We start from the raw sequence: 21,950 nt of genomic DNA, 5'->3' as shown, positions 1-21,950 counted from the left end.
CTCCCAAGTAGCCATCACACCTGAGTTCATGTGGTTTGAATCCCAGTTCTGGCTATCATTCTGTAGTATCAGATAGGTTATTTAACTTTTCTGAGCCTTTATGTTTTCATGTTAAAAAAAAAAGGCTAAATCTAATACACCTTCCTTTCAAGTTGGTTGTGGAAATTACTTGAGAAATACTGACTGCAAAATGCATAGAACTTAGAACTTACAAAACACACACAAGCATACACAAATACATGCACACTAAAATGGTCCTTTTTAAAATATATAATATTAAAAATTCAATCCAGGATCTCATACTTGCTAAGCAAAACCTCTACACCTTGACCTGTTTCTAACCCTTTGCTTTAATTTGTTCTTGAGATAGAGTCTCACTGTTCTCAGGCCTTGAACTTAGACTCCATCTGCTTCCACATCCCCCAGTAGCTGGGATTGCAGATGTACACATCAGCTTTTTTTTTTTTTCTGCTTGTCTTGGGACTTGAAATTAGGTGGCTCAGTGGTAGAGCGCTTGCCTTGCATGCCTGAGGCCCTGGGTTCGATTCCCCAGCACCACATAAGCAAAAAGAAAAAAGCCGGAAGTGGCGCTGTGGCTCAAGTGGTAGAGCACTAGCCTTGAGCTGAAGAGCTGAGGGACAGTGCCCAGGCCCAGAGTTCAGGCCCCATGACTGGACCCCCAAAAAAAAAAAAGAAATTAGGGCCTGGGTGCTGGCTCTAAGCTTTTGTGCTCAAGGTCTTTAAGGACTTGAGTTTAAAGATTGTTCTATAACTTTAAATATGTATAGTTTAGTTTAACACATAGTAGTTAGGATATAGTGTAAAGTTTCAGTATAAACATACAATGTGCAATGATCAGATCAAGATAATAACTATCACCTCAGTTATGCTGAAAATATTGCAAGTCCTCTACCAAGGTTTTTGAATATTCACTTGTCAACCAAAGTTATTCTGCTGTGCATTATATAACTTCTTATTGGCTTTATATGATCCTGGTCCTTTTCTATCACTGTGTCTCCACTATCATTCATAAGGAATGTCACAGAGAGCAATAGTATACTATTGTAGAGAAGATAGGAATGTGTGTTTTACCACTCAGATATTCTATTCCAAGAAGATCAAAAATTTTTCTGAAGGTCCTTTAAGTTATATTAAATAAACTAAGTGTATCTCATGCTAACAAGACCAGTTTTCTTAATTGTTGAAAAAATCATGAAAAATTGTTAAAATGTCATATTCTATAGTATTGATTTCATGTTTATATGTATGAATGATTGTCTAAAGCAAATCTTAAAACTTCTCAATAAATTTTAGGGAGAAACACATCTTATCTTTCCTAAAAAAGCTTCAGTGGAGCAGCTGCAGAAAATCCGTGACCTGATTGCCATAGAGAGAAGTAGTAGATTGGATGGGTCAGATAAGAGCTTTAAAGTAGGATCATCTCAGCAACATGCCTCTGGGACCCAGCTTCTTACAACACAGTCTTCAAATCTTAATGAATCCCAGTATCCAGGGAACCATCAAGGGCAATCATCACATTCACTCTCTGCTCCAAAGGTAATGTATGAATTAAACTATTCATTCTATCCAGGTGTTAAAAAAGCAAGAGCTTTAGAGTACATTATGGATTGTCCCTAAATGGTATTGTTTGTTCTCCAAATTTCATTAGCACTTTTTATAGCAAATTTTGGGATAATGGTTGTCATTTACTTGTTTGTTTGTTTATATTTTATTTTTGCAATAGGGTTTTACTGTGTTACCTAAGCTGGTCTCAAATTCCTGTATTCAAGTGTTTTTCCAGCTCAGCCTCCTGAGTGCTGAGGTTATATATTGGCAATTCACCTTACATAGCTATTTTATTTACATTTTAAAATGTACCTGGTGTTTGGTTCTTAAATCAGTTACATAAATTAGCATATCTCTTTAACTTAAATAGACCTAAACCAAACAAATTAATAATCAAATTAGTAGATTTCTCTACTTCATTGACACTTCTAAATTCTACCTGCTGCTTCTTACCATGGGATTTTAACTTCAGCAGTCTAATCATTATCAGCATCTTAGTTCCACTTAAAATCAGCTTCTTTAAGTTTAAGGAAAGAAAAAGCCATGAATATACTGATAGTGGATGCTAGCAAATAAGCAAATATTAGCATACACTTATACATACTTCTTAAGGAATTTGATTTTCAACGTCTTATAAGCATTATTTGTAAGCCTAAATAATTCCATTTAATAGGAAATGCCCTGTTTAGAAAAATTCCTTCTGATAGAAGTCTTTATCCAGATTTTCCCTGTAGAAAAGGTTTTTTTTGTTATACTTCTATAATTACTTTTTCAGTATCAGTTTAAGCTCAAGTTCTCTTTTGATTTTGGTAGAACTCCTTGTCACTGTCCTCCATACAGCAGAATATTAGAATCCACTCTTAATCTTCTCAAGTTAGGTAGCTCCACAGCTTTTCCTCTCTTCTCCTTAATAATCAAATGGTGGAAGACATTTCTTTGTAGAGGCCAGGAAGACCCAGACGTCTCCTTTAAAAATAAAGGATGAAAGTAGGCTCTGCCAGCAGGAGAAAAGATGGAGAGTGTTACTATCTTTTTACATAATTATGGTGTGATACTTAAAAAAAATTCTGAGTGCCAGTGACTCACACCTGCAATTCTAGCTACTCAGAAAGCTGAGCTCCAAGAATAGTGATTTGATCCCATTTCAGGCAGTAAATAAAGCTCACTAGTTTCCATATATAACAAATAACAAGCAAAAGGCAGGCCTGAAAACATGACTTAAGTGGTAGAGCCCAGTCTAGCAAGCAAATTGAGCACACATGATGCCTTTAGTTGAATTCTTTCTTTAACTTATATTTAGTACTACACAGTGCTATCACAGTTTAGGTACAAAAACACTTTGAAAATACTTTATTTTGTAAAATATCTCTTTCCTGAACTAAATAGAATTGTGTTGCTGCTTTGACTGTGAAGTCATATAATTCGCATTATTTCAATCTTCTTTAAGCTCCTTTCTTTTTAGATTTGCATTTAGTTGTAGCACGGGGGTCTTTAAGGCCTAGTCAGTCTTACCAGTCTTGTACTCTATGAAACACATCATTTTATTGACAAAAAAAAATTCTACACTTTGGAAGAAAATAAACTTTCTCAAATATGCATGCTATTAAAAGGCTAGTGTTTAGTATCGTTTTCCTAGACTGAGAATGTAGTTCAATGATAGAGTCCTTGTTTAGTGTGCTCTAGGCCCCTAGGTTCAATCCTCAGCACCTCACCAAAAAATAAAATGTGGATCTTTTACTATGTTCCTTAAATCTGTTGGGAAAAAATGAATGAATGAGTCCTTTATGATTATCAATGCATATTGGAACACACATATTTATTAAGATTTTACTAGGGGAATTCTCTACCTCCTGAGAACCCCTTTGTGCACTGATTATTTCTAAGCCCGTATCTAGCTTTGTTCCTGAGCCACCCTGGGCTTTGATCATCCTATTTGTGCTTCCCTATGTCACTGACAATGACAAGCATGTATCACTACACCCAACCATGGTATTTTGTCTCTGTAGCTGGAATGATGGTATTCATCAAGCCTAGCCATTGGTTGAGATGTAGTCTCATGAACTTTTATGCCCCACCTGGCCTCAAATCTCACTTTCTCTTTATACCCCCAAACCCAATTTCCAGCTCTCAAGTAACTAGGATTATAAGCTTGAGCTACCACACTATTTTTTAAAAGTACTTTCTGTTATATAAGTTTCTAATCACCAATAATTCCTATCTTCTATAACTTGACAGTTATTTTTCTCCTGCCTTGCCCATTTTGAATTGGCAAACTAATTGAGAATTAATAATAGACCAAAGTCAGAGAGCAAAAGAGAGATTAAAAATAGTATAAACTAGACAAAATTTGGCAAACATTGTAACTATTTCAATTCTTTGGTTGCAACCAAAGCACCTAAGTTTTGAATTATGTCACTGTAATAGTGACAGTGAAATTTGCCACTAAGCTTTTCCTTTAAGATAGAAAGTACTAGAATGGAGGTTTTGGTTGTTGGTAAGGGTTTTCTTGCTGCTTTTTCAGACAGTTTATATAAATGGAATAATGTAATATGTAGTCTTTAGCTTCTGGTTGCTTTTCCTTGTGTAATGTTCATTTGTATCTTGGGATATATAAGTTTTTTGTTTTTGTTTTTACTGCTATGTAGTGTTTGTAGTAAGGATATACCACATCTTATCTGACCATCAGTTGGTGGACAATTAGAGGGTTTTGCCCTGGTAGCTATGAATAATGATGCTGTGAATATTCACATATATGTCTAGCCAGGTACCTGTAATCCTAGCTACTCAGGAGGCTGATACCTCAGGATCAAGGTCCAAAGCCAGCCCAGGCAGCAAAATCCATGAGACTCATCTCCACTTACCCACTGTAGCTATAGCTCAAAGTGGTAGAGTGCTAGGCTTGAGCAAAAAGAGCTCAGGGACAGCACCCAGCCCCTGAGTTCAAGCCCAATGACCAACACCGAATAAAGATAAAAAACCATACATCTCTGATTTTTGTTTGGCTTTAGTGATACTGGAGTTTGAATTCAGGGCCTCATTCTTGGTAGACTGATACTGTACCACTTTAGAAACCATTTCCCCAGTGGCTTTAAGTTTTTTTTACGTGTGTTTTTAATTTTATATTAGTTATGCAGGGGATGATTTCTTGTTACAGCCTCTGAGCATGTTTATACTCTATCAACTCCACCCCCTCTATCACACTTTCTACTAGAGAGACTTTGCTTATCTTTTACTTGAGTTATTTTTCCTATAAGGTTTTACATTTTTGGCTGGGCCTGCTTGCAACACTGTTCTCCTATTTGCACCTCCTGAGTAGCTGGAATGGCAGACATAGACGACTACACCTAACTTATTACTTGAGATATGGGGGTCTTGATAATGTTTTGCTGGGCTGCCCTTGCACTTTAGATATCCACAGATTACAGATATGAGTCACTGGGCCTGACTTCACAAACATCTTTGTGAAGACATCTTTGTTTCTTTTGGGCAGATTTCTAGAACTGGAATCACTGAAAGTGTGGTTAGGTTTATGCTTAATAGTCTAACAAATTGTTAACATGTTTTTCAAATTTGCTGCACCACTTTACACTCTTTAAAAAAACAAAACAAGCTGGGCATCGGTGACTCACCCCTGTAATCCTAGCTACTCAGGAGTCTGAGCTCTGAGGATCATGGTTCAAAGCTAGCCCAGGCAGGAAAGTCTGTGAGACTCTTATTGCCAATGAACCATTAGAAAACCAGAATTGATGGTGCTGTGGCTCAAGTGGTAGAGTTCTAACCTTGAGCTAAAGAGCTGAGCGACGGCGCCCAAGCCAAGTTCTAGCCTCACCCATGACTGCCAGAAAAAACAGAAACAACAACAACAAAAACCCTATTGTTTCTATTTTCTGGAGTTCATTCTATATGATTAGAGGCACAAAGATTGTCCCTTTGTGTTCCTCCTCTATGAGTATCTTCCTTTGGTATCACTGTGCGTGAATGCTTAGAGTTCTGCATAATTTATCATGTCCTAGTATGATTAACACTTTATTAGCAATATATGAATATTCTACTTGTTCAATATTTTCACCAGCTGTTTTTTTTATAATTTTCATTTTAGTGGCCAAATGGTATTCTATCTTGATTTTTAATTTGCATTTTCTAAAACACACTTCAAAATTTTAAATTTGTTGGCCTTACATGCTGTTCAATATTTCTTTTTTCTTTTTTTGGGGGGGGGTCCGGTCGTGGGGCCTAAACTCTGGCCTGGGCGCTGTCCCTCAGCTCTTCAGCTCAAGGCTAGCGCTCTACCACTTGAGCCACAGCGCCACTTCTGGCTTTTTTCTTTTTGCTTATGCAGTGCTGAGGAATCGAACCCAGGGCCTCATGCATGCAAGGCAAGCGCTCTACCACTGAGCCACCTTCCCAGCCCCTGTTCAATATTTCTGGTAAACATTATTTCCTGATAACTCCTCATATTCTTTGTATCCTTTACCTTTCTAAAACAGATTTGAAATTGCAAGGACAATTGTCAGTGATACGTTTCCTTAGAATATTAACATTGTGTTTCCGGTTTTGTGAAATTTTTTCTAGGTTGAAAACATGATTCCAAAGTATGATTTGCTTAAAATAGGTACTGGCTGTTTTTGCACAGCTATTTAAATGTATGACTTTATTTCATATACTATTATATATAGAATTTTTAAAGAACATTTCATGAACTCAGTCATTCTAGATATTGCCTATTGTATATATTAATAGTATGTCTCAAGAAATTACAACTTATGATTGTTGCATTCAAATGATTGAGTTCATAAAAAATGAGGTAGTTATTCCTTTTTTTTTTTTTAATTTAATTTTATTTTATTTGAGAACATACTGTACAGAGGGGCTACAATTACATGGGCAGGATAATGCATACATTTCTTACCAAGCATTGCAGCCTCCTCCTTTGTTTACCCTTCACCTCCCTTCCCCGCCTCCCCCCTCCCCCCACCCAATTATACCCCCCTCCCCCCCCACACCGACATTGTAAAGCTGGTTTTGACATGACATTTTGTACTTCTCATTGTTGCAACAGGTCCACCTGAATCCTTAAACGACTTGTTTGTCCCCATCTCCTCCACATGTTATACTGACATCAAATATAGTGAAAGCGGGGGTTACACTGTGGGGGAGGGACATACAAAGCAACAAAGAAATAATCTTATAAATGCGTTAGAAACACATGCATGAAAGAAACGAAAACATTAAAATACATATTTAAGGGTTCATTTTCCTAACATCACATTATCTGACCTTTTCCGCTTGACTCATACCTATACTATATATTGCAAATAAGGGAAACCATGGGACCTATGCTTCTTTGGGCTTGGCTTACTTCACTTAATATAATTTTTTCCAAACCTTTCCATTTCCTAACAAATGGGGAAATGTCATTCTTTCTGATGGAGGCATAGAATTCCATTGTGTATATATACCACATTTTCTTGATCCATTCATCTACTGAGGGGCATCTGGGTTGGTTCCATATCTTAGCTATGGTAAATAATGCTGCAATAAACATAGTTGTGCTGGTAGCTTTAGTGTGGTCTTGTTTGTAAACATTTGGGTAAATGCCCAAAAGTGGGATTGCTGGATCATAGGGGAGATCTATGTTCCTTTTTTTTTTTTAAGGTTCTAGGAATTGAAATCAGGACCTCAATTGCTAGGCAAACACTCAACCTCTGACCCATAATTCCCTGAGTTAGTTAGCTTTTAAGCTAATTTTTATCTTGTAAGTCAAAAACTGAAGCATCTTCTTAGTTTGGATCTATGTATAATCTTTATAAGATTAAAAAAATCTATTTGATTATCAGATTTAAATGTTCAGTTTCTTATGAATCTACTACCCTTACAATAATATCTTAATACTTTATTTACCCTTATATCAGAATAGATGCAAAGCCAGGTATGGTGATCTATTCCTATAATCCTAGCTCTTAGGAGTCTGAGGCACTATGATTGAAAGTTCAAGGCCAACCTGAGCAACTTAGAAAATTCCAGATCAGCATAGACCACATAGCAAGATCCTGCCTCAAAACAAAAACAAAAAATATGGTCTAAGCTAGGTACTCATGGTTCACGCCTGTAATCCTAGATACTGAGGAAGCTGAGATCTGAGGATCACAGTTCAAAGCCTCCAGCAGAAAAGTCATGAGACACTCATTTCCAATCAGCTACTCTGTAAAAGCCAGAAGTGGCACGCGATTCAACTGGTATTGAGCAAAATGAAGCTCAGAGACGGGGCACAGGCCCAGAATTCAAGCCCCAGGACCTTCAAAAAAAAAAAAAAAAGAAAAGAAAAAGAAAAAGATGTGGTCTGTTTTGACATTAAGAACATATAAATAGGGAAAATGAGTATACAAAAGTGGTAAAATGAGAATTGCTAAATTAAACAGCATAAATTGTGTCTACTATGTGTAACATTTCAATGTTTTAGGCAGAGTTGTATATTCCTAAAATCCCAGCTACTTGGGAGATCAGAATAGCATTGAAGCACAGGCTAGGCAGAAAGTTTAACAAGACCCCATGTCAACAAATAATCTTGGCATGGTACCACACCTGCAATTACATCTATTTGGGAAGCATTGGTAGAAGCATTGGTATCAAGGTCCTGAGGTTGGCCCCAAGCAAAAAGAAGAGACCCTGTCTGAAAAATAACTAATGCACCTGCCTAATAAGCATAAGTCCTGAATTCAAATCTCAGTACCTCTTGTGTTTTCCAAAACTTTTTAAAGTTATACACAAACATTTTAGCTTGGGGGGGATGGAATTGTAAGGGGAAACAAAGGAGGAAGTAACAATACTTGATAAGAAATGTACTCATTTCCTTGCTCATGTAATTGTAACCCCTCTGTACCGTATTTTCACAATTAAAAAAATTATTAATAAAAATTTAAAAAACAGTTTAGCTTTTGAAAAAAGCTATACACAAAACATTTTAATCATACTTTCTGTTGGTGAGATTATGGTGATTTTATATTGTTTATATCAGTGGTGTCTCATAAGTTTTTTGCAACAAATAGTTTATAGTTTTTTGAGGAAGTAAATTTATTAAATGCCAAGTTAATTAAATTACTATTTTAAATTTAGTACTAAATAGCATCTTCATGCTTAGAAGTGTGCTGTATATCGACAAGCCAGAGAAGTATTAATAGAGGTTTAGTAGCTTTGGGAGCCTTTACTATTGCTAATCCAGCTTCCCCAATTATATCATGATTTGAGTGATTTTTTTTCCTTAAAGAGTCTTAAATATCACACAACAGAAATAATTGGAAGTATGATTAGTGAAGAAAAAGTCTTTTTGATCTAAAACAGATTTCACATTTTAAACTTCCAATTTGTACCCCCAAATAACTTTTCCTCTGTCAAGCAATTAACTGCTGCCTTGTGTAGCTTTAGTACATGGTCACCCAGCTGCTGTAATTGCCTTGCAATCAGCAGCCTTCTATTTTTTGACTTAGTTTTTTTCAGAGTTGTGCCAGCGAATATGTGAAGAAATAAGGCAAGAAAACAAACTTCATTGTTCAAGATCATTTGAATGCCATTAAAACGGTAATGAATAAGATAATTTCTGGATTGTAAAGGATTAAACTGAAAATAAAAGTATTCTAGATAAGTTCTTACTAATTCAGTAAATACAAATCTGTTTAAGAAAAAGATAACCATCTTAAGCTTCTCACTTATATAAGAATTTTTCAAATTTTTTTGTTTACATATCAGTTCTTCTAAAGGAATATATTCTCCATTTTAAACTCCCTACATTTCTTCAAATCTACATCAGATTTCTTCTTTCAACTGTGGAATTCATTTATCTCCTGTGCTAACTGAGAAATATGCACTTAAAAAAAGGCTTGATCCCCTTCTATTCTTATCTGCCTGCTTCTTTGTGCACCGTGGAATCACACAAGCACAGCACCCTGTCTCTTATCTCCTTTCTTACTGGGAGGTCATCTCAGTGACATGTATAACTTAGGCTGGTCTTTATTTATGGTTGTTTCACTTGTGCCACTGACTGAATTTTGAACATGATCCCAGACTGGCCAAATCGGATGGAAAAGGGTTGAACTTGAGAACCAGCAGATTAATTTTTAAGAGCTATTCCTATAAACTCTCCTGTTTTAGAAACATCCCTCTTCTCGATACATATCATTGTGTCATTATTTCTTACATGTTTTTCTAATAGGTCTCTACACTTATAATTAATAAAAATTGTTGAGCATATACTCTATATTTTCATGAGACAATGTTCAGTTGTGGTAATATATTGTGTACATTATAAGATAATGTAAGGAGAAATTGAACAGGAAATAATACTTGCTATCGAAAATGTATTGATTGTGGAGGTGGGAGAGAAGGGATGGTAGGGGAAAATCAAAGGAGGAGGCAACAATGCTTGATAAGTAATGGCACTCATTACCTTGCTTATGTGATTGTGACCTCTCTGTACAGTATTTTCACAATAAAAAACTTACTTTAAAAAAGAAAGTGTATTGAGATGCTGTCATTTATTGTTATACTGAAATTGTAGATATCAATGTATATCTTGGTAATTTTGAAGTTGGAGACTCAGATCTCAGCATTTTGGGGGTTTTATTTTACTGTACTAAAAAGTGTGCCAGTTCTGCCATTTTTCTCCTTGTTTTTTGCTTACATTACCATTATTGGCCTCAGTGCACATAGTTCTTTGTGGAGGATTCATCTAGTTTATAAACTACATCATAATGTATAAATCCACTTAATCAGTCACATCTAAACTATTAAACTTTGTAACATGACTACTGTAAATGGCAGGAGTGAACATGCCATTGTTAACCCCTCTACTTCATGGTATTGTTTCTCGGTGTTGTTCCTTCAGTCTGTGAGGGAGCCACTGATAATCATAAATTATAACTATTATTACAACTTAATTGCTTTGCCCCATCCTGTTTTGCACAGTTCTCCTGGTTTGCCTTACTCACTTTCAGACAAGTTCAGTTAGTCTCTTGCAACTTATTTTCCTTATTAACAATATCATATGGCTGTTCTTACTACAGATTGCAGTCTCTGTTGTAATGGCCATTTTCTGGTTTGTTTATTAGTATTCTGTTCAGTTGATTTATTTTCTGGACCATTTTCCACAGTAAGTGGTTCAAGTGGTAACCTTAGTTGCTCATTACAAAAACTGTGGATCATTCCTAATTGTTTTAAACTCCATAGGCCAGTCACTCATCATCCAGAGTTATGGATTGCACTTCCTAAGACTTATCTATATCCACTCATTTTTTTCTACCAGATCTAGCTGTTTATCAACCCAGTTTACCCTCAGCTTCTACCTTTCCATTTCTTCGAGTTCTCTATGTGATGAATACCCTGATTTTTCTGATCCTTCAAAATATACTAAGCATTTTCCCTGTATATACTAACATCCTTCCTGTCGTTCCTTCAGACAGGCATGCCTTTTCCCTTTCCTCATTGCTCGCTTCATTTCCTTCACTTTTTATCACAAATGTCATTTTTTTCATGATTCTGATCCCCAACTGTTAAGATTCATTTTGTCCTTCATATTTGCTTTGCAATTCTTAGCATATCTATGAATAAATTGTTTAGATTACCATTATAGTATCTGGAAAATAAATAATCAGTAAATATTTAAGTTAATGAACCTTGTTCTGTCTATACATACCCATAGACTTTTGCCTTGTATGGGTAATGTCCTTGTGTGTTTTGGTCTCCAATATTTTTCCAGTATCTTAATACATTGACACAAACAAATGTTTGATGAATCACTGTGGTGGTTCTATCATCTAATGTTTTTTCTTATGAACCATAAAGTGATTGTTTATTGTAATCTTTCCAGTTGCTTAATAACAGTGTCTGACATACCGTATATGGTAAAAACCAAACTGTTACTCTCTTTAATAGGTACATCTAGAGTCACATTTACTGTAATTGCTAATAAGTCCATTTGTTTCTGAGCCTTATTTTGTATTGCTGATTCTCTTGCTTGTTTTTTCTTCTCCTTTTATTTTAATTGATCAGGTGTTTTTTTTTAATTGCTCTGCTAACTAGGAAATTATACTTTGTTTTTCTAATGATTGGCCTGAAAGTCTTATATTTTTGTAACAACATTTTACAAGACAGTAACCTCTTCTAATTTCTTCCTTGTCACATTACATATGAAAAAATATTTTTGTTTTCCAATTATGTTTATTTCTTACCAGCTAAGACTTAAGTTTTGTGAAGGGCATGTGAATACAGGCCTCAATCCCAGCACTCAGGAAGTTAGATGCAGGAGGTTTGCAAGTTTCAAAGCCAGGCTGACCTTTACCTAGGCCAATATGAGTTATATGGTGAGACCCTGTTTTAAAAAGGGCTAGCCTGCCAGGTGCTGATGGTTCACATCTGTAATCCTAGCTGTAATCTCAGGAGGCTGAGATCTAAGGATCTCAATTTGAAGCTAGCCCACTCAGGAAAATCCATAAGACACTTGTCTCCAATTAACTAACCAAAAGAAAAAGCTAGAAGTGGAGCTGTGGCTTAAGTTATACAGCATTACCCTTAAACAAAGAGCTCAGGGACAGCACCTAGTCTCATGCTAGTGGCTCACATAATTCTAGCTCCTTGAGATGTTGAGACCTGGAGGATTGTGGTTCAAAGCCAGCCCAAGTAGAAAAGACACCTGTCTCCAATTAAGCAGCAAAAATCTGAACTGAAGGCACAGCTCAAGTGAAGAATGCAAGCTATTAGGAAAGCTGAGTGAGAATGCAGTGCCTTGAAATCAAGCTCCAGTATTTGTACACAATTTTTTAAATTTAAACACCTGAAGAAAGAAAATGTAAAACTTAAGTTTTACCTGTTGTTTTCTCTCTAAATTACAGTCCTACTTCTGGTTTTTGTTTGTTTTTTGTTTTTGTTTGCCGGTCATGTGGGCCTGAACTCTGGGCCTGGGTGTTGTCCCTCAGCTCTTCAGCTCAAGGCTAGTGCTCTACCATTTGAGCCACAGCGCCACTTCTGGCTTTTTTTCTGCTTATGTGGTGCTGAGGAATTGAATCCAGGGCCTCATACATGCAAGGCAAGCATTCTACCACTGAGCCACCTTCCCAGCCCTTGGTTATCCTTTTTATCTAGACTATACTATTTTAAAGGTATGTATGTGTGTGGTACTAGAGGTGAAACCAAGTGTATTTGGGGATAAATTTCCTAATAATTCTTTTAGATAAAATGTATTTTGCCCTTCTACATTTAGTTTGGCTGTTTGATTTGTATGTTACTCATCATTATCCTTCTGAATTTCAAGAATTTTACTTTATTTATACTTTCTTCTCTACTTCAGTATTGAAATTTTTGTTTCTACAATTTGTAATTGAGTCAATACAGATGTTCCCCAACATAAAGTAGAGAACTTAATGATAATTTGACTTAAATACGTCTCAGTTTTATGCTGATATAAAGGAAATTCAATATACATCTGGTAGAAGTTGTATTTAGAATTTTCATTTTAAGCTTGTCATAAGCTAGGCAGTATAAGACTCTCTGGTGGCACTGGACATTGACACCAGCCACAGCTCCCAGTTAGCCTTGCCATCATGAAGAAACAACTGATAGTTCACAGAGAACTGTGTTGCTAGCTGTGATGGTCAGTAAGTTAGATATATTAAAGATATTTCCAATCTAATAGGTTTCTGAGGACATAATCCCATTCTGTACTATGAATCTCTGAAGATACATTCTTTTAATCTTACTGCTTTTCCTGCCATAGATTCTTCTTTCTGATTTTTCATTCTAATGAATCTCCTCAGCAATGTGTTTTTATAGATCCCTCTGTCAGCTTTTTGGGAAATACTACATTTGCTTCCAGCAACCTTAAAGAAGGGCAAGACAGGCTACTTGGTGGAATATTTGAGAAGCCCCAATTCTGGACTTGGGTGCTGATAGTTTCTTTGGGGATTCTAACCATGCAGGATCATTGTTCAAAAGCAGGCTTTCTTGTTGCTGGAAAGAGGGAGCCAAGATGATTAGCAGTTACTCCTCCAGAGACCCTAGTACTTACTTCACTGTCCCTTTCTGCTGTGTGGATTCTGTTGCCCATTTGCCTTTGGGATGATTTCAGAAACCTTTTTATATTTTTTTCATCTCCCTCTGTGGAAAGCACATTGGTTTCATTTTTTTCCCTTACTAAATTCATATCTATCATTCCTTTCTTAGGAGCTGTTGAAATTCCTGTTGCTTAAAACTATATCTCCTGTGAAATTCTCTGTGTTACCAACATTTGAAGTAGAAAAGGCAGTAAGATGCATTGATCAAAGTAGTATCTTGATCAAAGTTTATGGTCAATAATTCTCTGCTTAAATATATTTTCAATAATATATACAGAGGGAAAAATAGACCTATCTTTGGCACTAGTGTGGCTCTCTCCTAATACTAATATCGTGAAAGTTTGGGGAATAATTATATTTCATCAAATCCATATATTCCCCTTTATCTAGGAACCCTGTTTTCTTTTTGGTTTTAACTGCATGTTATTTTTGTAGCATAAAATAAAAAACTAATTTTAGGTGTTCCTTTTTCTATTAGGTTATTGCTGATTCAGCCATTCTGAAAGTTCTACAATCCAACATTCAGCATGTGCTTCTCTATGAAAACCCTGCTCTCCAGGAGAAAGCATTGACTTGCATTCCAGTCAAAGAACTAAAAAGAAAATCGCAAGAAAAGCTATCCAGAGCTAGAAAGTTAGATAAAGGTAGTAGCTTTCCATAATTTATTGCTAACTCTGCACCATTAGTAAATAAATACGAAAATAGTGCTTTCTATTGTGTATACTGTAAATCATTTATATACATATTGATTTTTATGAAGTATAATATATCAGATGCTTGGCTTTTTACAAAAATGGTATATGGTAATAAAATATAACTAACAGAAAAATCACCATCCTACTCATTTTAAATGTACAGTTTCGTGCATTCCTTAGCTCTTACGCTATCCATTTCCACAGTTCCTTGTCTTCTAAATCTCTACCCACTCAACAACCACTCTCTATACCATCCTCTACCAACTCGGCACTCACCATTCTTTCTGTGTCTGACTTTGCTTACTACAAATATAAATGAAGTTTTACTTTTCATGTGATTTCCTCAGGTTTCTTTACATTATACTAGATTGCAGAAGAACAATTGTTATATATTTAAACCATATTTTGCTTATGTAATTATCTATTGATGGGCACTTAGGTTGCTTTCATGTTTTAACTATTGAGAATAATGCTACTATGAACATTGATGCAATAGGTAGGCATAGGAATACACTCCTGCAATACTCCTGAGGTGAAGGTTGGAAGGACTGAAATTCAGAGCTAACCTGGGTAAAAAGTTAGTGAGATCTTGTTTCAGTAAAATAAACTGGATATGGTTGTCCACATCTATGTGAAGGAAACAGAGATAGGAGGATTATAGTCCCACACAGGCCTCAGGGCAAAAACACAAGACCGTATCTGAAAAATAATTAAAAACAAAAAGAGCTAGGGTATGGCTCTAAGTAGTAGAGCTCTTAAGGTCACACCTTGGCCTATGGGTATGCCTTTGAGATCCTGGTTTTAATTATTTGAGATTTATATATCCAGAAGTGGAATTGTTAAATCTTATGTTAATTCTTTCTTATTTTTTTGAGGAATTGCTATACTTTTTCCATTGGTGCCTGTACCATTTTACATATAATCTATAATTTCATATGTATTTAGTTTTCATTTACAATACATCTTGGAAATATTTTTAGATTTATGGTATATGCATATTATTTGTATAGTTCTGTGTGGATGGATACTGATTGTGTATCGTTCTTCTGATGTAAATGCCATTATAGTGAAGGTACTCAACAGATAAGGACTACTTTGGGACAGATACACAATGTAAAGGTGATGTGACACTTTTATATCATAGTAGGACTTGACATTATCCTATAGGTCCATTTATAAAAGAAGTGTTTCTATTTAGTGAAATTATTAAAGTTGTTGATGGGCTTTATTGATTTTTCTACTGGGTTAATATTCTGATTTCTAGAAGTTCTATGTATTCTAGGTACCTTTTATTTGCTAAGAATTTTTATTAACTTTATTGTTTGTGTGTTGTTTTTAAGAAAGTCGTAAACAATTTTTCTACTTTTGTAGGAGTCTACATAAAGTACAGTAGATATATCAGACCTAGGTAGTACTTGTGCCTTATTAGGTAGTTTAGTTCACCCCTGTAGAACAACTTTGAAATGGCTACCTTTGTTTCAAGTTTTGTTTGTTCATTTTATTAAGTACTGTACACTCATTTAGAAATCTTTCAGGATTGTCTCTTTTTGTTTCATTGATCTGTATATTCTTCTATACCAAAATATTTTAATGAATTTGATCATGTTTTTCAATATGCACAAAGCAGCTTTCCCTTTAAAACCATTTAAAATTGTATTAAGAAAAACAAGGCTTGGGGCTGGGAAGGTAGCTCAGCGGTAGAGTGCATGCCTTGCAAGCATGAGGCCCTGGGTTCGATTCCTCAGCACCACATAAACAGAAAAAGCCGGAAGTGGCACTGTGGCTCCAGTGGTAGAGCACTAGCCTTGAGCTGAAGAGCTGAGGGACAGCGCCCAGACCCAGAGTTCAGGCCCCATGACCGGCAAAAAAACAAACAAACAAACAAAAAAACAAACAAAAAAGAAAAACCAGGCTTTTTATTAAGACACTCATGCCATTACCAAAAGAAAGTGATCTTTAGGTAAAATTCAGACGGCTGTATAAATAGCTCTAGTTATCTGGTCAGTGAGGAGAAAACAAGCACTTTTGGTCTTCATGGTTTTTATTCAAAGGTGCAGTGACTATTTCATGAATTTTTCTATGTAAATTCTGGAAGCATTTCTTTAAATGATTTCTTTAAAGGGCTGGGAAGGTGGCTCAGTGGTAGAGCACTTGCCTTGCATGCATGAGGCCCTGGGTTTGATTCCTCAGCACAATATAAGCAAAAAGAAAAAAAGCCGGAAGTGGCGCTGTGGCGCAAGTGGTAGCACTCTAGCCTTGAGCTGAAGAGCTGAGGGACAGTGCCCAGGCCCAGAATTCAAGCCCCATGACCGGACTAAAAAAAAAAATAGATTTCTTAAAAATGATCTTATAATTTTAATTAGAATTATATTAAATTTTAGATTCTTTGTTTTTTTTTTGTTTTTTTGTTTTTTTTGTCGGTCGTGGGGCCTGAACTCTGGGCCGGGGCGCTGTCCCTGAGCTCTCCAGCTCAAGGCTAGCACTCTACCACTTGAGCCACAGGGCTACTTCTGGCTTTTTCTGCTTAAGTGGTGCTGAGGAATTGAACCCAGGGCCTCATGCATGCAAGGCAAGCACTCTACCACTGAGTCACCTTCCCAGCACCTCAGATTAATTTTTTAATATGTATTTTCATTGTAAAGATACTGTACAGATGTTTCACAGTTACATGAGTAGGGTGATGAGTACCTTTCCTATTAAGAATTGTTACTGCCTCCTTTGATTTTCCCCCACCATCACTTCCCTCCCAACCTCCCAATTCCCCTTTTCCCCCAACCCCCAACATTATAAAGTTCGTTTTCAATATTGTATCCTGTATATCTCATCGTCACAATAGGTCAACCTGCATCCCCATTTAAGCATTCCACTATACCCCTTCCCCTCCCCAAATTACAAAAATGTATATACAAGATGCAGAACACCAGAATCAAATACAGTGAAAACAGGCTTGTACTGTGGGGGACAAACTTACAAAAGAAACAAAAGAATCACATAGCGCATTATAAGTACATTAAAAACAACAGCAAGAAAGAAAAAAAACCCTGTGTGCCTGTCTTGAGGTACATTTCAGTTAACATCATCTCATACGGTCATATGTACAAGCCTTTGACCTTCGCTACTTGTCATAGACATGTACTAGTTATTGCAAACAAGGGAAACCATGGAACCTTTGTTTCTTTGGGCCTGGCTTATTTCACTTAATATAATTTTTTCCAAGTCTTTCCATTTCCTAACAAATGGGGCAATGTCATTCTTTCTGATGGAGGCATAGAATTCCATTTTCTTGAGCCATTCATCTACTGAGGGGCATCAGGGTTGGTTTCATATCTTCACTATGGTAAATAATTCTGCAATAAACATGGTTGTGCTGGTAGCTTTCATATGACCTTGTTTGTGATTGTTTGGGTAAATGCCCAAAAGTGGGATTGCTGGGTCATTGTGGGGGAGTTCTATGTGGAGTCTTCAAATCAACACAACATTGGGATTCTACCTCACCCCAGTCAGAATGGCTATAATCAAGAAATCTAGTATCAACAGATGCTAGAAGGGATGTGTGCATTGTTGGTGGGAGTGTAAACTTGTTCAACCACTTTGGAAATCAGATTAATTTTTTGAGACAGCAGTTTTTGAAATACTTATTTCCACATCTAGGAGCATAATATATTTCTGACCTTTACAGTCTCCCTGATTCTTTGTTGTTATACTTAACTTTTTTTTTTTTTTTTAAAGTTCATGGAGCTTGAACTCAGGATCTGGGTGCTGTCCCTAGCTTGCTGTCCCTAATGCTCTACCACTTTGAGTCACAGTGCCACTTCCAGTTTTCTGGTGGTTAATTAGTATAACACTCTCAAAGACTTTCTTGCCCAGGCTGGCCTGAAACCGTGATCCTCAGGTCCCAGCCTCCTGAGTGGTAAGGATTTATATGTACAAGCTACCAGTGCTTGGCTATAGGTTAAGACTTTGAAACATATCTAATGAAAATATAAGAATTAAGTACAACTGACTCTTGAATAACATGAATTTGAACTAGATATGTCCACTCACAAGCAAGTTTTAGAGAGATATGTGACAATTTTAAAAATCTCGTACAGATTAACCCTGTAGCTTAGAAATATCATCAAATAAGCAAAGCTAGGCATCAGTGGTTCACACCTATAATCCTACCTACTCAGGAAGCTGAGATCTGAGGATCATGTTTCAAAGCCATCATGGGAAGGAAAGTCCATGAAACTCTTTATCTCCAATTAACGACCAAAAAGGTAGAAGTGGAGCTGTGGCTCAAGTAGTAGAGCACTAACCTTGCACACAAACTCAGAAATAGTGCCAGGCTCTGAGTTCAAGTCCCAGGACTGATACAGAATAAGTAAATAAGCAAGCAAAGGTGTTTCATGGATAACATGAAATGCATATATTTATGAGATAATTATTTTATCATACTGCATAAATACACAGGAATACATTTTTTTAAACTTAAAAATTTCAAAACTTCAGCATACCTGACTTCATTCAGTTGAGAAATGTAAGCATACATAAATATAAAGATGTACTGTTAAATTATAACTGCCTAACATCAACTCTAGAATATGCTATATCATTAAAGCCAAGCCCAACAGCTTCTTGTCCTACTGCAGACAAATTCAATCCTCTTGTGCATGGAGAAGTGAAGGAGGTGCTGACAGCAAGGGTACAGAACAGGATGGACCAGTAAGACGGTGTATGTATGAGGCTATAGCTCACAATTCTTTGTGGCTCTCCTTGCCAAAGACAGCCTGGAGAAGGTGACACTAAAGATGATGAAGGAAGTCAAAGAGATGAGACTTAGCAGATTACCTCAGCAATTGTTTTGCTGCAATTTTAGTTATCTACCCAGTACCCAACAAATGCTAAACCACAAGATAACCAAGCCAATTGTGGATAAGCCAGTTGAGCCTAACTAAATGTTAGTTTACCATCTTTCCAATCTTCTAGTCATCCTCCACAGGAAGAAATGAGTGTGAAACTCCAGCAACAAATAATCAAGAAAAGATTGGAGCTGAAGAACTAGAGTGCTTAATTTTTTTCACTCATGGACCAGATAACTAGAGCTATCTGCATTTTATCAGCAGCATGGGAATTTTTATTTTACTTAAAGGCATCTTTTTTGGTAATAATATGTGCGTGCGTGCGTGCGTGCGTGCGTGCGTGCGTGCGTGCGTGCGTGTGTGTGTGTGTGTGTGTGTGTGTGTGTGTGTGTGTTTCAGCCAGCTTTTTCTCTGTATACATTTAAAAGTTTTAAAATTGTTTTCTGTTTGGTCAAGTTGTGATTCTTAAGAACTTCATTTTTAATTTGTAGTACAAATTTAGAATTTGAATTTTAGAATTTGAATTTTTTCAAGTTAGTAGACTGGAAATAAAGCTCTTAAGTGATTTTAAATAAATTATACAGATATTCCACTTACAGGAAGTAGGTTCCCCCCCAAGTTGATACATGGGTTATTTTTTCAACCTAATTCACAATCTACTAATGGTTCTTTCTTGACCCTTATTTGGGAAACCTTTTGTGTCTCATGTTTTAATATGTCACTTCCTACTTTGAGAACAAAGTATGTGTAGATAATTTTAGATTTGATTAGCTTTAAGTCTCCTACTTTGAGAAAACAATATGTGTAGATAATTTTAGATTTGGTTGGCTTTAAGTCTCACTTGGTTTCCTCTTCCTCAGGTTCTAATATCAGTGATGAGGATTTCCTTTTGCTGGAGCTTCTACACTGGTTTAAAGAGGAATTTTTTCACTGGGTAAATAATGTCTTATGCAGCAAATGTGGTGGAGAAACTAGGTCTAGAGAGAAATTATTGCCCAATGATGATGAGCTGAAGTGGGGTGCAAACAATGTAGAAGATCATTACTGTGATGCATGCCAGTTCAGCAATCGTTTTCCAAGGTGGGTTCCTCGAAAGGAATCAAAGCAATCTCTAAATGGAATGGTTGGAAGTTAACTTTTATTAAATGTAATTCTAATTCTTCATTTTCATTCTTAGAAATCAGTTTCTGTAGAACAGAAGTATGTAACCTATGGTGGGTAGGCTTAAACCAGCTTCATTCTAGTTTTGTAAATGTTTTATTGTAACACATCCATGTTAATTTATTTACTTAGGAGGATATGTGACTGCTTTCAGTCTGCAGCAATGGAGTTAAATTTTGGTGGCAGATCATATTATCTGTAAAGCCTAAAATATTTACTATCTATTCTTTTATAGGACAGTTAATAACTCTTGTTCTAGAATATACATTTTAAGTGAAATCATAGAATTTTTTAATTCTGTAAATGTTTTAAACTATATGATTTTAATTTTATGGAAATGAATACTGGTATATAATGGCAATAATGCTGGTCACTTTGATAGTAAATACAGTCCTGTATTTAAAGTAATCCTCAAGTAATATGGAAGATAAAAATACAGTGCAATGTGGCTATATTGTTTCATTAATTTAAAAAAGTTTGTTTTAATTAAGACTTTCTCACCACCTAGCATATCTCTGTATTTTAAACTAAGGCAATTTCATTTTACTTTTTATAGGCCTCTGTGGATTTGCTTAATTGGCAATACTTAGAAAAATTGGGTTATATTATGAAGCAAAGAAATACATGTTTCTAAAAACCCTAATTTGTTGTTTGTCGGGTTTAAGAACTCAGTTCTGTCCTTGATTTACAACCATCCCTATATTATACACAATATAGGACAAGCAGAATATAATATGCACCAATTATCTAAAATTAGTTAAAGCTGTTTCTTTAACCTTGAAATGGGTAAGATATGCATGTAATTAAGTCCTCAAAGTTTTTCTAGGCAACAGGATTTAAACTGATAATGCAAAATGAAGTGGCACAGGCTAACATAGATACTTAACATAAAATGTTATCTTTTTGTCCTTTTCTTGTTTTACTGTTACCTGTTCTCTCTATATAGATACCTGGGGGTTTTGTGTTTGTTATTGTGGTGCTGGACATAAAACCCCTGGCTTTATGCATGGTAGCCAATGAGCTATACTTCCAACCCTAGATACTATTTATTAGAGGCTAATATAGTTCATTTTTTAAAATGGTTTGTTTGGTACTAGAAGTTCAACCTAGAGTGTTGAGCATGCTAAAACACAACCTCTAATCTAATAGATTTCAATTTAATTGACACCTATAGTATTTATAAAATGTAGAAGCATAGGATGCTGTAATTTATGCTTTTTGAGTAGAGGTACTAGGGCTTGAACTTAGGTTCTCCCTTGCTCTTCCCCCTCCTCCCCCCCCTGTTTACTCTGCTACCTGAGCTGCAATTCAACCCCATACTTCCAGCTTTTTGCTACTTAAATAGAAATAAGAGTCACATGGACTCTTGTGCCTGGGCTGGCTTTGAACTTTGATTCTCAGATTTCAATCTCTTGAGTATCCAGGATTACAAGCATCATCCACCTGTGCCCAGCAATTATGCATTATTTTTGTAAATTTATGCCTTTCTTTAGTTCTCTTTTGAAATTCAAAATTTATTTAAACTTGTCTGGCAAGTTAAATGAATTTGATTTCAGAATAAAATTATAATCAAAATGGTCATTGCAAAT

The 21,950-nt window shown here is 35.9% G+C and overlaps 1 protein-coding gene across 2 annotated transcripts in view; it reads left to right on the top strand.

Moving 5' to 3' along the window:
• Ngly1 (N-glycanase 1) overlaps window positions 1-21,950 on the top strand; it is a 49,838-nt gene that overhangs the window by 7,290 nt on the left and 20,598 nt on the right. For both annotated transcript variants that reach the window (XM_070018713.1, XM_070018714.1), the window contains exons 3-5: window positions 1,315-1,557; window positions 14,143-14,308; window positions 20,061-20,280. In XM_070018713.1, the coding sequence (XP_069874814.1) occupies window positions 1,315-1,557; window positions 14,143-14,308; window positions 20,061-20,280 (629 nt within the window). The remainder of the gene's footprint in view (window positions 1-1,314; window positions 1,558-14,142; window positions 14,309-20,060; window positions 20,281-21,950) is intronic.

The sequence above is a fragment of the Dipodomys merriami genome, unplaced genomic scaffold (assembly GCF_024711535.1).
Source record: "Dipodomys merriami isolate MVZ:Mamm:240054 unplaced genomic scaffold, mDipMer1.0.p SCAF_13, whole genome shotgun sequence".
Taxonomy (NCBI): domain Eukaryota; kingdom Metazoa; phylum Chordata; class Mammalia; order Rodentia; family Heteromyidae; genus Dipodomys; species Dipodomys merriami.
Note: the sequence above shows the minus strand (reverse complement) of the source record. Positions and strands in the feature narration are given on the sequence as shown.